We start from the raw sequence: 16,931 nt of genomic DNA, 5'->3' as shown, positions 1-16,931 counted from the left end.
AAAAAAAAAAAAAAAAAAAAAAGATGAGTATGATCAAACTCTCAGGCATTTTCTTGAAAATTCATTGTGATGGAGGGGAGGAGTAAAGGTTGTTGGTCACCTTCACCTTATATTTCTGTAACCTGTCCACCCATCTTCAAGCTGAAGAGCTTTGGTGCTTCAGAAAGTGGGGCAAGTGATGGCGTACCTTGGTTAGAAGTGAGGAACAGTATTTTGAGGGAGATGAATATAACAACGTGTCTTTTAATGTCATTTTAAAAAATGAATCATTGTATATTTTTATTCAGTCTTGCATGCTGCTACCCAGATTATCTACCAGTGACAGCAGAGACACGCCCTGAATAAGACTATTTTTTCTTTCTCTTTCTTTCTTTCTTTCTTTCTTTCTCTTTTCTTTTCTCCTCTTCCTTTCTCCTTTTTTGTTCCTGGTTTTCTTTTTGCTTGTTTTTTTTCTTGATTGCTCTTATTTCTGTAACAGCGTGAATACAGTTTCTAGTTCTCCTGTCGTCATTAGTTTGTTCTATTCTTAATTTTGTCCCTTAATTCTCTCTTTTCCTCCTGTCTTCACAATTTCTCAACGTTCATATGACCTTCCTGTGTCCTCTAGTTCTACTTCTAACCTTTTCCTCTCTTTCTATTTCTCTATCCCCACCCACCAAGCTCCTTTTAAGTCTTCTTCCTGGAAGCTAAATTTGAAATACTAAAGGGCTTATTTACTGCAAAGATACGTATTTCTGATTGGTCCTAGATTTTTATATATAACTTCAAGTCAAGTTCATGCAGTAGAGGGTGAGAGATAGTTACCAAAATTTTTCATTCTCTAAGCTGTGTTTGATGCTATCTTTGCTGATGATAAAATTACTTCAGCCAATGTGATGTGATTGTTCTAGTCAGTTTTTATTCCCTGTATACTGAGACAGTGATTTACTAAGGGGGTCGTTGCAGTCTCAAAACCCAAAGACCAGCTATACATGGAAGCTATGTTTGAGAAGTAGTCATTCCCGATGGGTTTTAAATACTGGCAATAAAAATACTCACAATAAACCACATGCAATTATCCTGTAAGAATTAAACCAAAAACAACAACATCACCGAATGGAAATTAGAAGACACCTGAACAAGATGCAAATCCAGCCTTCTTGATCACCAAAATCAAATCCAGGGGTTAATGACATGGAATAATCCAAAATTCATCTACCTGTCCTCGTGAAGTAGTAAAAGGGAGGTAATGAAAGAGGCTCTGGAAAAAATGAAATCAGACACAATTTCACAGATAACAAGAGGAGAGGGTATGGTGAACATGGCCATACTTCCAAAAGTGCTGTATAGATTCAATGCAATCACAATTGAAAAGTCTGATTTCTTAAAAATAGGTAGGGACCATGAGAAATCAATGTAACATCTACTAGAAGTTGTAAAAAAGAATAACTTAAGATTGATGAGAATCAACGAAGGAGTAGGAGATGGCACAAACATACAAATAAAACTTTCACAAAAGTAATTGCAGGAAACTTCCCAAACAAGGACAAAACATTGACATGAAGATGATTGAGGCATCTGAAACTCCAACTATCTGTGACCAAAAATATCTACACCTAGGCATAGAATAGTTAAGATTTCAGAAATCTAAGGGAGTAAAAATATTAAAAGCCATCAGAGAAAACAATCAAATCGCATACAAAGGAAAGCCCATTAGAATCACAGCAGACTTCTCAAAACAAACCCTCAAGTCGTAGACAACTTGGCATGACATACTTCAAGGCCTTAAAGAAAACAACTTCCAACCCAGAATGAAGTATCTACAAACTATTTTTCATAATCTATGGAAAAATAAGATAGTTTCATGACAAAAACACTTGAGGAATTTCATGAATAGAAACCCCGCACTCCAAAAATTTCCAAAATGTATCCCAGCACTTGGGAGGCTGAGGTAGGAGGATCGCTGTGAGTTCAAGACCAGCCTGGGCTACATAGTGAGTTCCAAGTCAGTCTCAACTAAATAGCAAGACCCTGTCTCAAACCCTCCCCCAAAAAAGACACAAGGGTCACAACTCCATGAAGCCCAACAGAATGAATCTATCACACAAGTCAAGACATTAAGTGCAGTAACTTAGACACACATTGTAAATATGGAATAATTTTTCTAGTGTGATAAACTGAACATGTAAATGAGGATCAGAGTGTAAAGTAAATAATGTGAAATTGTGATAAAATATCCACAGAATAAGAGGAAGGAGGGAGGAGGCTGGGGAAAGGAAATAATGGAAAGAAAAAAATATGAATAAAGAAGGAAATAATGGAAACAACTTTTTGTAAATACAGAGAGGTGGAGGGCTGGAAGTGGGGGAAACAGAGTAGAGAAAAGAGAAGGACCAAGATATGTCATGTACACTTACAAATTCTCAATGAATAATATGATCATAATGTATACCTAAAATGTATCCAGGAACTTGAGGAAAAAGTGCGTATGGGGTTGTGAGAAAAAATAAATCCTTTTCCACTGTCGGTGGGAGTGTAGAGCGGTGAAACCAATATGGAAATAAGTGCCGAGATTCCTCAAAAAACTAGGAGTACGAGGTCCCTTCTGACCTAGCTATTCCCCCGCTGGGTATCTTCCCAAAAGAATTAAAACATACCACAGCGGTATAAATCCATCCATGTTTACAGCAGCACAGTTCATAATAGCTAAATCTTGGAAACAACCCAAATGCCCATCGACCAGTGATTGGATAAAGAAGGAGATTTTTAAATTTTTTAATTAATTTTGTTGGTACATTTTATGGATACAATATGATGACATTCATTATTGGAAAATTGTACCTTTACGTGATCAATCTTGGTTCTTACTTTTTCCTCATTGTTTCCCTCCCTTCAACCCCTCCCTCCCTCACCTACAAAGACTTTGTTTCCACTATTTTTCATTTTGCCATATTAATTCCATTCCCTTCTTTACTTTCTCCTATGCTCCCATTTCCCCTTCCTCTTTGTCCCTTTCCTTCCTGTTTCACACCACCTATTATAACTTTCAGTCCTTATTTACACTTTCAGTTTCTCGCACTAGAGAAACTGTTCAGCATTTACACGAGTGTCCTGTTTATATCACTTAAGAGTATCACCTCAGTGTGCATCTAGTTAGCTATAAATGTCTCTAATTTCTCATTTTGATGGCTGAGTAGTACTCCATTTTATCAAACACACGCACACACACACACACACACACACACACACTCGTTTTCTCTATCCAGTCTCCAGTTCATGAGCAATTGGGCTGCTTCCAAGTTTTAGTATTACAGACTGTGCTGCTATGAACATGGGTGTTCGTATATCTCTATGGTATGGTTCTTTTAACTCTTTAGGGAAGATACCAAGCAGGGAAATAGCTGGGTCAAAAGGGACTCCCAAACCTAGTTCTTTGAGGCGTCTCCATACTGATTTCCACAGTGGTTGCACCAGTCTACACGCCCACAAGCAGTGGAGTAGTAATCTTTCCCCACAGCCCCACCACTATTTAAGAAGGTTATTTTTTAATGCAAGCGAATACCATTTGGCCAGAAAGAATGATAAACTAGAGACATTTATAGCTAAATGAGTGCACATTGAGGCCGTCCTCTTCAGTTAAATAAATTGGACACACATGTTTAAATACTGAATAGATTTTCTGGTGTGAGAAACTGAAAGTGTAAATTAGGACCAACAATTTATTGTGGATAGTGTGAGATAGGAAGAAAATATTCAAAGGGGAATGGAAAATAGGCAGTGGGAGTGTGGGGGAAAGAAAAAATGAGGAAAAATGGAAACAAATCTCTTGTTAATAAGGAGGGGTGAAAGAGTTGAAGGGTGTGAAGGGGAAGGGGAAAAAATAAGTACCAAATTTTATCATATAATGGTATAAATTTCCAAATATGACAGTCATCATATTGTATTCCTAAAATGTCACAATAAACTTCATGAATTAAAAAGGACTATGACAATGCTGTTATATACAGCGTATGATATGTATAACGATAGTGAGCATCGTTGTTGCTGGTGTATATGCTAAGTACCCATCTTACTGCTGTTTCCAAATGTACTCCTATTTATAAGTTTATCATAATCTATGATGCTGTACCACACTGACAGCAGCCGCATACGCCCGCTGTGTAGCTAATCTCTTGCATCATTTTCTCTTATCTGAGAGCAACACATAGTTATATATGTATTTTGTTTTAATTTTTTGCCTTTCTTTCCTTCCTTCCTCCCTCCCTTCCTTCCTTTCCTTCTTTCTTTTTTTCATCCTTTCTTTCTACCTTTTTGAGACAGGGTCTTGCTGTGTAGTACATACTGATCCTGAACTCACAATGTGTAGCCCAGGCTGGACTTGAACTCACGGCAGCCATCCTGCCTCAGCCTCCTGAGTGCTGAGATTATAGGCATGCACCCCTATGACCAGCTTGTTTGTGTGTTTTCTTTTTTTTTTTCAGGCAGATTTTCACTGCTTAGATCAGCCTACTTTGAACTTTGTATGTATCCCAGAATGGCCTTGACTTCTATCCTCCTGCCTAAGCCTCCTTAGTGCTGAGATAACAGGCCTGTAGCACCACACATGGCCTTTTTTTCAATTTTTAAAAATCAATTTTGAACTAATTTTTGACTGCAGAATCTGTGCAGAGGTTTGCTGTATACATAGTTCTAGATATAGTAAATTGGTAACATTTTTATGGTGAATGATTTTTTTTTGTCACCACTCTAAGAATGTTTTTAGACAGGATCTTGCTATGTAGCTCAGGCTGTCCTTGAGTTTGAGCTCAAGTTGACCCTCCTGCCTCAACCTCCTTAGTGCTGGAATTTCAGGCATGTGCCAACACACCCAGCAAATGTATTTTGATGTCTGTTTTTCAGGAAAATTTCTCCAGGTAACCAGTGAATTAACTTTCTTTATCACGTCTCTGCTGTGACAGCTTCAGCTTCATTAGCGAAGGGACATTAATTTTAGAAAGTGCCACTGAAGTGCCACTTTGGACTTGGTCCCCTGATACACTGTATACGTCCCTGAATCTGTCTGCCCCCCCCCCGCCGCTGTGGTTCTCTAGTGCTTTAGTGACTGTAATAAGCTGGGATGTTGTTTCAGAAGAATCCTGGAGCCCCCTTAAGGTCAGACCCCAGGATCCCAGACCGAGCCATCCCAGAGGTAAACAGGAATGTGGTAGGACAGGAATGAGATGTGCTTTGGCTCTCAGGGTCAGGACATCACTGATGGCACTGTGTGCCTTGAAGGTTTGAGCTGCCCTGGGGAATCGATGCCCCTGCACCTGTGGTTAGCGAGGAGCTTTGAAAATCAGACCCTCAGGTCCACCAAGACTGCAAACAGTCACCGTGATACCACTGTGTCAGTGGCCCTGCTCAGGTCAGAAAATGCACCCCTCAGCCTCCATCTGGAGAAGATACATCTGTGCAGAAACGTGTTGTCTATTGTCTCATCAGGGGTCTGACTTCTGCCTCCATCTCTCGCTATCCAGAGAGTAAATGGACAATTCCTTTTTTGGTGTCTTCAAGGTAATCTAAATTTTGAACAATAAATGCTATGACTTATTAAAAAGTCTCTCCCTTCATTCGATTTTTCTGTCTTCATCCATTTATTTCTTTATCCATCTCTCCCTCTCTTCCATGTCTTTCTTCCTCCTTTTCCTGCCTTTTTCTTCCCATCCCTCTTCATGTTTTTTTTCTTTAGATATTAGAAAATAAGAGAAAGGTCAGTTGGTTTGAGTTGAAAATGAAGCTCCAAACTAATTCATGACACTCTGAAGGCATTTACATCTTCATTGTCACATACTTCCCCATCACCTCTCATTTTTTAATCTCATGGATAATTGTATTAATACATACTATAAGCCCACACTATACACAGTCTTGCTTTGTTCAGCTCTGACACCTGATTCCTGAGGTCAGCGCTATCATTCTTGCTTCCTTTCTCTTTGGCCTGTCCCCCTCAACTTCTCTCTTAAGCATCCAGGTTTGTGGACAGCTGAAAACAAAACTGCTGGGAACAATCACTTCTGTTCCTATGAGTAGGTACTTATAGTTGACTTATTTCTGCTCTTTGCCACATCCCTGTACATTTGCACAGCAGTTCCTGTTCTCCAAGTGAGAAAATTAGATGTGCTCAGAAAGCTTCAGTTAGCTGGGCGTGGTGGCGCACGCCTGTAAGCCCAGCACTCGCGAGGCTGAGGCAGGAGGATCACCGTGAGTTCAAGACCAGCCTGGGCTATATAATGAGTTCCAGGTCAGTCTCAACTACATAGGGAGACCCTGTCTCAAAAACCAAAAAAAGAAAAAAAGAAAAGGAATTTCAGGGATCTCGTGAGCCACAGATGCAAGTCAAAATAGCCAAATCCATGATTATATCTGTAACTGTTCAAATCCATGACATACACTTGGATGCTTGATGTCTTTATATGTCTTTTCACTGGCAAAAGTCACTTCCTGATCAGAGACAAAATTTACAAAGCAGAGAGCCCATGTTAGATGGGTTCATTGCAACATTCAACAGCGCACATGCTGTGGTTCTGTATTTTATCCTGACTCCTCAGACATTTTTGCAGAAATTCCTTAGGAAAAGATGTTATGACATTCCCAGCACATGATGATTCTTTATTTTTCTCTTTTAAAACTAAAAGCTAGTTTTCATTGAAGTCTTCAAAAAACAAAGTCTTCATTCTTCCAGATAACCAGATTTCCTTACAAAAATTTTTGGACAATACGTGTACAAAATTTTACTTTAACAGGATGCATAGCTTTACAGGAACTAAACATTAAAGCATAATTTCAGATTTCTGTGTTGCTTCTATTGGAGATGAATAAAATAGAACATAAGTCAAGGAAACATTTCTAACTGTTCTGCAGCGATCAATAGTATATTATTTCTATTAAGCAAACTTATCTAATCTATAAATATTCCTTCTGGTCTGATTTTAATATCTTAATTTTCCAGTACATATGAAAAAACACATCCAACTGTAGAAGCCTACCAAGAGTTTCCTTATCAGTGTACATCACAGTGTGAGTTCTTAGCCCCATAAATTGGCCCATAAGCTCTGGAAGAACGAACTATAATGGGTGGGAATAGCATTAACCACAAAAGAGAGATTAACTTGAGACAATAAACTTTAATGAAGTGAAATATGTCAAATGCCTTTAAATTTTCATTTTCTTATTGATACTATGCTTATCTTTGAGTAATACTAAAAACAAATTGGTTGTTTTTATTATGGAGTTTAGATTGATATACAATACTTGTATACAACTTATTTTATTATAATATAAATACTATCTTTATTATTATAATGAGGTTTCTTTTAGTTATTCAACTCAAGACATTGCATATATCAGGCAAGTGGTCCTCTGATATCCACACATCTGCGTCATCCAGGTTTGGGTGTTGCTCTGTGTTTTGTGGAAATCTTGCTTCTTAGATCCTCCCCAAGAAAACTGGAGAGGAGGTCCACAGAAAGAGACTCACGGTCAGAAAGTAGTGGTGTTTAGCAAGTTTGTTTGTTTAAGGCCATTGCAGTGCATGGCAAACAAAGGTAACTTTTATGAGTAAGAATTCACACTTCTGAGAGTTGTAGGTGCTCAGATCTAGAGACCGCAACTTTCGCTCTCAAGAAATTACACACGCATGCAGTTTTTCTATAAAATGTAATACTCTGCAGCCATAAAGAATGAGAAATTAGTCATTCATAGGAAAATGGATGCATATTGAGGATATACTCTTAAGTGAAATAAATAAGTCACATGCATAAATACTGAATAGTTTCTCTGGTATGAAAAACTAAAAGTGTAAATAAGATCCAAATGGTATAAATGACAATGTGAAATAGGAAGAAAAGGGCTAAAGGTGTAGGGGAAGTTGGAAGGGTAGGGGAAAGGTAATAAGGGAAAATTTAAAAAATATGAGAAAATGAAAAAATGGAAATAAAGTCTTTGTAAATAGGGAAGGGAGGAGGGATTGAGGGGAGGGCAGGAGTAAGGAGAAAAAATGAGAACCAAGACCTGTCATGTAAAGGTACAAGATCCAATGATGAATGCAACTGTACTGTGTCCCTAAAATGTACCAATAAACACAGTGAGAGAAAAAGAAATTACACCCTCATGTCAGATGCCCATGTTTGAGTCGAGCCTTTATATTCGCAGGGCCTGATCTTTTCAAATTATTTAGGAAGGGTGGGGGTATCAGTGTCAGAGATGGTAACTGCAATGAGTTGATGCCTGGGATTTCTTTCGATTTCCTAGATTTTGGAGAAGTGGTCAGGGATGATAATTAACAGGGCTTTTCCCCCAAACTGTCTCCATCTCTGTCACTAGAAGTGGCTTTTGAACTCATGCAGGTATGATCAGAGCCAGTAGAATGGCTAAAGCCCATGTAGTGAGTTAAAAACCACAGTATAAATGCATACAAATAAAGCCTAATTGGGCTATCAGGGTGACCACAATTTACATCAAGAGTCTGTGCCTCTAGGGTACTGTGTAGAAATGAAAGGTGTAAGACCAACCAGGATAAGGAATGCACACAGTGGCTTTCATGTGCTCATCCCAGGAAGTCTGCAGACTGAAAACTCAGGAAACCTAGACCGTGCCCTTTCTTAGAATTTTCTTCCATGTTCCTGCTGCCATTTCCCAATGTCCACCTCCTGTCTAGCCACCTCCTCTATCAATGCCACTGTGCTACGTCCCCAAACATATGAAGGAATTGCTGTGCATCAATAAACTTTTAATCACAAAAGCATAAAACAGGCAGTATTTCCCTCCAAAACTGTGTTTTGCCAAATTGTGTTCCTTAAGTCTTTTATTCTAGAGTGATTTGCCTGAACAAATCTTAAAGGACCAAACCATTACTATAACTGGGCTCTGTCATGCCCCAGAATGGTCCAAGTACTGAAGGTTTGGTCCCCAGCCCGGTGCTATTGGAAGGTGGTGGGATCTTTGAGAGGTGGGATCTCCTTGGGGCCTACAGAGCACTTGGGGGCTGCCCAACATGGAATTTGGGGACCCTGTTTTTTCCGTCTTTATCTGTCACTTCCTATCTGTGATGCGAGATGGTACTGCTGTTCTCCCTGGCCGTGATGAACCACACAAGCCCGGAGCAATGGGGACAGTGGGTGATGGACTCGAACCCAAAAACCGTGAGGCAACATAAATCTTTTCTAAGTTTTTACTGGTTTATGTAGTGACACGAAATTTGGAAAACACAGCATGTTTCCTTCCATTTTATTATGTTTTTTTAAAAGAACAGAGAGAAAATAAAAACCTAAGACTACAGTTAGAAACAATAAATTGTGTATTTCAAAATAGGCAGAAATACACAGAGGCTAGAAGGGAGGTTTTTGAATGCTTTTGCCAGAAAGAAATGACAAATATATAAGGTATGGATGTGCAGATTACCCTGATTTGATCATTAAATAATGCCTAAGTATATCAAAATGAAACAATGTACCACATAAAGATGTGTAATTCTCAAAGATTAACTAAAAATTTACAAAATAAATACAAAAGAACTTGGAATAGCGAGAGGGTGGGAAAAGAAATGATGAGGGAAATACAAATCAAGGAAAGGAAAGAGGAGAAAGATAATCCCGCAAAACTTACCTGTTTTCATTTTAAAACATGGATGAAATTCAAATGGTTTCTCTACAGTTTGTTTTCTTTATCATTTTTTTCTACCAGATCTGTCAATAACATGAAATCGGAAAATAAGTCAGGCTCTGCAAAATTTGTTCTCCTGGGATTGTCAGATGATCCAGACCTTCAGCCCCTTGTCTTTGGGCTGTTCCTGTCCGTGTACCTGGTCACGGTGCTCGGGAACCTGCTCATCATCCTGGCCGTCAGCTCTGACTCCCACCTCCACACCCCCATGTACTTCTTCCTCTCCAACCTGTCCTTCACTGACATCTGTTTCACCTCCACCACAGTCCCAAAGATGATTGCGGACATCCACACTCACAGAAGAGACATTTCCTATGTGAACTGCCTGACACAGATGTGTCCTTTTATCATTTTTGGATGTATGGATGACTTGCTGCTAACCGTGATGGCCTATGACCGCTATGTGGCCATCTGCCACCCTTTGAGGTACAGTGTCATCATGAACCCCAATCTTTGCTGGCTGCTGGTTCTGCTTTCCTTCCTCATCAGTGTCCTAGATGCCTTGCTCCACACCTCCATGCACTGCGGCTGTCATTCTGCGCAAGCCTGGAGATTCCCCACTTTTTCTGTGAACTGGATCATCTTCTCAAGCTTGCCTGTTCTGATGTCCTCATCAATGACATCCTGGTGTACTTGCTGACAGGTGTGTTGGGTGCTGTTCCTCTCTCAGGGATAATCTTCTCTTACACTCAGATTGTCTCCTCCGTCCTGAAAATTCCATCAGCAGGTGGAAAGTACAAAGCCTTCTCCGTTTGTGGGTCTCATCTAGTCGTCACTTCCCTGTTCTATGGTACAGGTTTGGGGGTGTACGTCAGTTCTACAGCTGCTCAGTCCTCCAGGGAGAGTGCAGTCGCCTCAGTGCTGTACACGGTGGTGACCCCCATGATGAGCCCCTTCATCTACAGCCTGAGGAACAAGGATATGCTGAGGGCCCTGGGGAAACTCATCCCTACAATAACATCTTTCCTTTCATATGTCGGATGCTTTTAGAACTGGAACAAGTCAAAGAGAGATAGAAAATAAATGATTTCTAAAGACTCACCAACGCCTTTGAATATAACCGAGCAGAGACCAAATGATAAAGGGAGAGAATTGTGAAATCAGACCACTTGGGCTTAGATTCTACCTGTGCTATGCCATAGCTATGTGTTATGGTGTAGATCTAACGTGTCCCCGGAAAGGCCATGTATTCCGAGGTTGGCTTCTTGGAGGGTGAGGGGATCGTGGAGTGCTGTACTCAGTAGTGGATTACTGAACAGTTTAGGACTGCATGTGCTGGTAGAAAGTTGGGTCTGGTGGAAGAGGCCATTCACTGGAGGTGTCGCCTGAGAGGCTCGTACCTCGCCCTTCATAGCTCTTCCCTCCACTTCCTGCTTCTTGGCTACCACTGTGTGAGCAGCTGTTCTCTGCCAGGTCCTCCCACCAGGCCCTTCCTGCCACGGCACTGGCTGACTCTGAGCTGAATCCTCAAAAGATCGTGAGCCAAAATGAACCTGTCCTTAAAGGTGTGGGTGTTGGCTATTTTGTCCCAGTGGTGGGAAAATGACTGAGGCCCTGTAAGTTCTTTGACAATTTTCTTCAACTGGCTGAGTTCGCTTGCTCAGCGGTAAAGGCGGGTTAAGTAGATGTAGTTCACACTTAGTCTTGCACTGGGGAATGACATTTTCGTCACAGATGGACTGGAATATATGAAGGTGGGTGGGCTCCTCAGTGATAACGGAGCTAAGAACTTTGTCACCTAGTGATGCTGGTAGCCATGGCAACGCACAGTGCCATCGTGGTGATGGTGGAATGAATAAATTTACTGCACTATCAGTTTGTATAAACATATACTATTGTGTACAGTGTCTGATACTAGATAATGATGATATACAACTTTTTTCCTGGTTGGTTTACTTGCTGCACGTTGTGGCTGTTTCACAACGTGATCCTGTTTGTAAGAAGTTTACTGTGCATCACAATGCTGTGTCACCTGGTTAATAGCCTTGTATGGTGTTTAGCACACATGCTGCATTATTTTCTTTTTTAAAAATCTTTATTAAGTATATTGGTACATTTTAGGTATACAGTACTGTTATACTCATCCTTGGGATCTTGCACTTGTATGTGACTTATCTTGGCTCTTATTTTTCCCCGTTCGCCAGGCCTCCCTTCACCCCCTCCACTCTTCCCTGTTTACAAAGACATTGTGTCCATGTTTTTTCTTTTCAGATTTTTTTCTTTTCCCTTTTTCCCTAGCCCTCCTACTTCCACTACTCTTTTAGACCTTTTCTTATTATTACACAATATCAATGATATGTTTTGATTCTTATTTACACTTTTAGATTTTCACACCAGAGAAATGATTCATCATTTACACGTGTGTGACTAATTAATTTAACTTAAGAGTATGGCCTCAATATGTATCCACTTAGCCATATCTCATTCTTTATGGCTGAGTGGTACTCCATTTTATTACAAAAAAAAAAAACACATCTTCCTTATCCACTCTCTTCTTTGTCTATGATTTAATCTCTTATTTTGTTCATCATGATCCCAAGAGCCATAAATCATAAACTACCTATCATCTGTCAATCTATCTATCTATCTATCTGCTACAAAAGTACGACTATGTAGTTTCCAGTTGCCCTGGAATTCACTATGTTGCCCAGAGTGACTCAGACCTTATGTTGATCCTCCTGCTTCAGCCTCTGGACTGCTGGGATTCCAGGAATGTGCAACCATGCATGGCTGAGAATTATGTGTATTTAACTCTCTAACATCATAAATTTATTTTTACCTAATTTTTTTATAATTTTGTCTTTCATGGTTAAGGCTGTGATAGATTTTAATGGTATTTGAATATGCAATAATCCATTTGGTTTTATTTTTCCATTTGGATAAGCAATAATTTCAGCACTATTTAATGAATGGTATTATTGTTTCTAGGAAGTTCAAAATTATCATCAGTAAAGTATTTGATGCTTCCTTCCTGAGTGGTATCTTCATATAGGTGAGGGTAGAATTGGTAGTAATTGGTGTTGATTAATATCAGGTTATGTATCTCAAAAAAAATCCCATGATTCAATTTAAGAAGGTTTATTACTTCTAGAATATATTTGAACTAAAGCAAAAAAATGTCTATCTGCTCTTACTAAAATAATATAATATTTGGGGGCAAAAATACAGCCCAGCAGCCCCACACTGGAGAAGATGGAGAAGACCTCCACGGCCACCATGACCTTCCCCTTGGTGCTGTGGTACACGGGGAGGAAGGTGACCCACACACTGCAGAACACCAGCATGCTGAAGGTCAGGAACTTGGCTTCATTGAAGGCGTCGGGCAGGTTCCTGGCCAGGAAAGCCACGGTGAAGCTCAGCAGGGCCAGGGAGCCCAGGTATCCCAGGACACAGTAGAAGGCGGTGAGGGAGCCCTTGTTGCACACGATGATGATGTGGCCATGTTCCAAGTGTGCATCTGTATCGATAAAGGGAGGAGAGGTTCCCAGCCAGACTGCACAGAGAATAATTTGGATCAGGGAGCAGATGGGGATGATGGAGTTAGATACCCCTGACACCAGCCACTGCCTCATCCTCCTGCCTGGAGCGGTGACCTTAAAGGCCAGCACCACAGTGATCGTTTTGGCCAAGACGGTGGAAACAGCCACAGTGAACACAACTCCAAATGTGGTCTGCCTGAGGATGCAGGAGGCTGTGTTGGGCCGGCCAATGAAGAGCAAGGAGCAGAGGAAACAGAAGGTGAGGGAGATGAGCAGGGTGTAGCTGAGAGCCCTGTTGTTGGCCTTGACAATGGCAGTGTCTCGGTGCTTCACGAAGAGGCCAAGAGCAGCAGCTGTGAACACAATTGAGACTTAGGGCAGTGCCACGCAGCACCTTCCCCAAGGGGTCTTCATAACCCAGAAATACCACAGATTTTCCCAAGCGGTGGTTTTGTTGTGTATTGGTTACTGATGATGTGGACGCTTAAAGCACTGCTCCATAATGAGCAAAATGGAAACTGTTATCATTCCAAGTTTATCTTTTGTCACTTATATCTCTGCCCTCACAAAGAATTTCAATGCATTAGTTGATGTGAACTTTCCTGCTTTGTTACTCTGGACATTAAATAAAACTTTGCATAGAACTTAATTATCAATAGTATGACCCATTTTCTTCATAGTGAAGAGAACAACATAGTTTTCCTCATCCTGAGTATCTACTTTATTTATGACAGTATATTTCTCTTCTTCCTATATAATTAAGGTCCTGCCTTTCGAAAGTAAACTTTTGTTCATTGGCATAGGAAAAGACTTTTTGAACAAAAACTCAGTAGCACATGAACTAATACAAAGAATCAACAACTGGGATCTTATCTTATTAAAAAGCTTCTGCACTGCAAGAGAAACCACCAATGGAGTTAAGAGACAACTTACAATGCGGGGAAAATTATCAGCTGTTCCGTAGACAAAGGAGTACTATCTAGAATACATAAAGAGCTTAGAGAAATTAGATCCCCAAAATTTAAATGTCCAATTCAAAACTGGTCATCTGAAATGAACAGACATTTCTCAGACAAAGTAGTAGAGGGGGGAAAAAAAACAAAGAAATAGAAGCAGCAAATAAACATGTAAAACAATGTTTCACATCACTGGTCATTTGAGAGATACAGATGAAAAGAGGACTGAGAGTTCATCTTACTCCAAAAAGGATGGCTCCTATCAAGGCCAATAACAAATGCTGGCAGGGTTGTGGGGAGAAGGGAACCCTTCTCCACTCTTGGTGGAAGTGTAACTGGTTCGACCACTGTGGATATTAATATGGAGATACTTCAAAACACTATGATTAGAGGTCCCCTTTGACCCAGCTATTCCCCTGCTGGGTATCTTTCCAAATGAATTAAAAGAATCATATCACAGATATGTGCACCCATGTTCATAGCAGCACAGCTTTAATAGCTAAAACTTAGAAACAACCCAGTTGCCCATCAAGTAGGGACTGGATAAGGAAGAAGTGGTTTTTTTTATATAAAATGGAATACTACTCAGCCAGAAAGAATGAGAAACCGCAGACATTTATACCTAAATGGATGCACCTTGAGGCCATATCCTAAGTGAAATAAATAGGACACACATGTGTGAATACTGAGTGCTTTCTGTAGTGTGAGAAACAGAAAACATAAAGAGGATCAAAATGTTTAATAAATAATAGGAAAAAAAGGTCCAAAAGGGAAGAGAAAGGGGATGTGGGAGGGGTTCGAGAAAGTAATGAAGGGAAAGGAATAAATATGAGATAAGGAAAAAATGGAAACAAAGTTTTTAGAAACAGAGAGGAGTCATGGGGTTGAAGAGAGGCAGGGTAATGGGAAAAATAAGAACCAAGATATATCATGTAAAGGTACAAATTCCCAATGGTGAATGTCACTATATTGTATACATAAATGTACCAAAAAACTTAATGAATAATAAAAACTTTTGAAGAAATTGACAGATACTTAAACTTCTACAAATTATCAAAGGTAAGCTAAGAGGATACAAAAATTCTGAACATCCTAATAACAAGGAATGAAATTGAGACTGTGATGAAGAATTTACAAATTTAATAGCCCAGGGCTTCATGGATTCACTGCTGAATCCTACAAATATTGCAATGTTGTTTTATCTTCTATGCTCCTCAAGTTCTTGCAAGAAATTGAAAGAAGTACAGAGCATCCACATTAATTTATGAAAGGCTGCACCAACACTGACTCTAAAACCAGAAAAAGACTCAACTAAAAAAGAAAACCACAAATCAATCTCCTTAATGAACATGGATGCAAGATAGCACTGAATGGAACACAGCGCACATCATCAAAAGGTCATATATCAAGTCCAATAGGTTTAATCCCAGAGATGTAAGCATGGCTCAACATATACAAATCAATAAATATCATGTATCACCTAGACAGAAGCAAGGTCAAAAACCACATAATCCTGTGAATAGATATAGAAAGGGCCTTTGACAAAATCCAACACCCCTCCACAACAAGAACCCTGAAGAAAATAGGCACAGAAGGATTATACCTGAATTTGCTAAAAAGTACTAATGCCAAACCAATAATCTACATTATATTCAAAGGGAAAAACTACAAAGACTTTTAACCCTTACACTGTCAGTAGAAACATAAGTTAGTCGGCAATCAGCATAGAGATTTCTCAAAGAAAACATTAAAAATTCCATACGTCCCAGCTACCCTTCTATTAGATAACTTACCCAAAGAACTATAGACATACTACAGATTTATGTGGGTACAAATGTTTCCGCAGTACGATTCATGATAGCGAAGCTTAAAAGGATCCTGTATACCCATGAACAGATGACTAAATAAAGAAAATGTGGTATCTGTGCGCGAAGGAATACTCTTCAGCCATCAAGAAGGACAAACTGGAATTCGCAGGAAACTAGATGCGCCTGGAAAGTGTGCTAAGGAACTGCCAGAGGTTCACCAGCACTGCCGGAGAATAGCTCTCGCTTGAGGAAGGCAAAATACGAAGTGCACAACAGAGGATGGGTAGGAGACGGTGCAACAGATCCCTGAGAGTGGGAAGTAGAACCAAGATGTCCGTCCTGCAGGAAGCTGCTGAACACCAGAACGCAAGCGTGTCGCAAACGTTAAAGAATTGTGACATTCTCCTGCATTGATCTTGAGTCAGGAATTTGAGTCAGGCGTTCTACATTCCGTGTAATTGTTGGCATCCCGTGAAGTGGAGAAGCATGAAGATGCGAGTTCAGCACAAGTGACTGTTAACGCTGACAAGCTTGGGCAGTACAGAAAGTGACTTGGGGATCCCTGGGCCTGGGTGTCTAAGTCTGTAACTCCTCGTCTTCTGCTCTGGATCGCCTAACACGCAGAGGTTCTCAGCTGGGCCCAGGCATCTCAGACCGTTTCAGGGAACACCTGGCACCGAACCTCTAGTGCGATCTGTAGGCAGCGTCCCGAAGGGATCGTTGGCTGAGGAGCAACGTGCCCAGGAGGAAGTGGGCCTGGGACGCTGCTGTCGGTGGACTTGGATGAGTCACGGTGCCTCCGGGTGGGCAGAATGGCGCTCAAAATAATTTCCAACTGGTGTTTTTCACCTTCACGCCAGACCTCAGATGCAGAGCCCAGGAGGTAAATAGTGGATAATTCCTCCTGGATCCCCTGGGAGGCTTTCAGAAAAGTGGCAGGGGCAGGAAAGTGTCCACCCGAATCAAAAACAAACACACACACACACATAAATATACAGTCATGTGTGCAT

At 40.4% G+C, this 16,931-nt stretch overlaps 2 protein-coding genes across 2 annotated transcripts in view; one reads left to right on the top strand and one right to left on the bottom strand.

The window, feature by feature from the left end:
• Positions 1–11,744, top strand: part of LOC104876918 (olfactory receptor 7G3) — a 60,993-nt gene extending 49,249 nt beyond the window's left edge. Inside the window, 2 exon segments of the mRNA XM_033759826.1 lie at positions 9,700–10,196; positions 10,199–11,744. Of these exon segments, the coding sequence (XP_033615717.1) occupies positions 9,700–10,196; positions 10,199–10,668 (967 nt within the window). The 3' untranslated portion in view covers positions 10,669–11,744.
• Positions 11,745–12,746: 1,002 nt separating this feature from the next.
• Positions 12,747–15,969, bottom strand: LOC104876931 (vomeronasal type-2 receptor 116-like). The gene is given in 3 exon segments (XM_033759437.1): positions 12,747–13,520; positions 13,522–13,625; positions 15,963–15,969. Coding segments are annotated over 3 exon segments (885 nt in total).
• Positions 15,970–16,931: the final 962 nt, after the last annotated feature.

Source organism: Fukomys damarensis, unplaced genomic scaffold, assembly GCF_012274545.1.
Source record: "Fukomys damarensis isolate Sample0158 unplaced genomic scaffold, DMR_v1.0_HiC HiC_scaffold_37, whole genome shotgun sequence".
NCBI classification, from domain to species: Eukaryota; Metazoa; Chordata; class Mammalia; order Rodentia; family Bathyergidae; genus Fukomys; species Fukomys damarensis.
The sequence above is the reverse complement of the archived record's forward strand: the minus strand, read 5'-3'. Positions and strand labels throughout refer to the sequence as shown.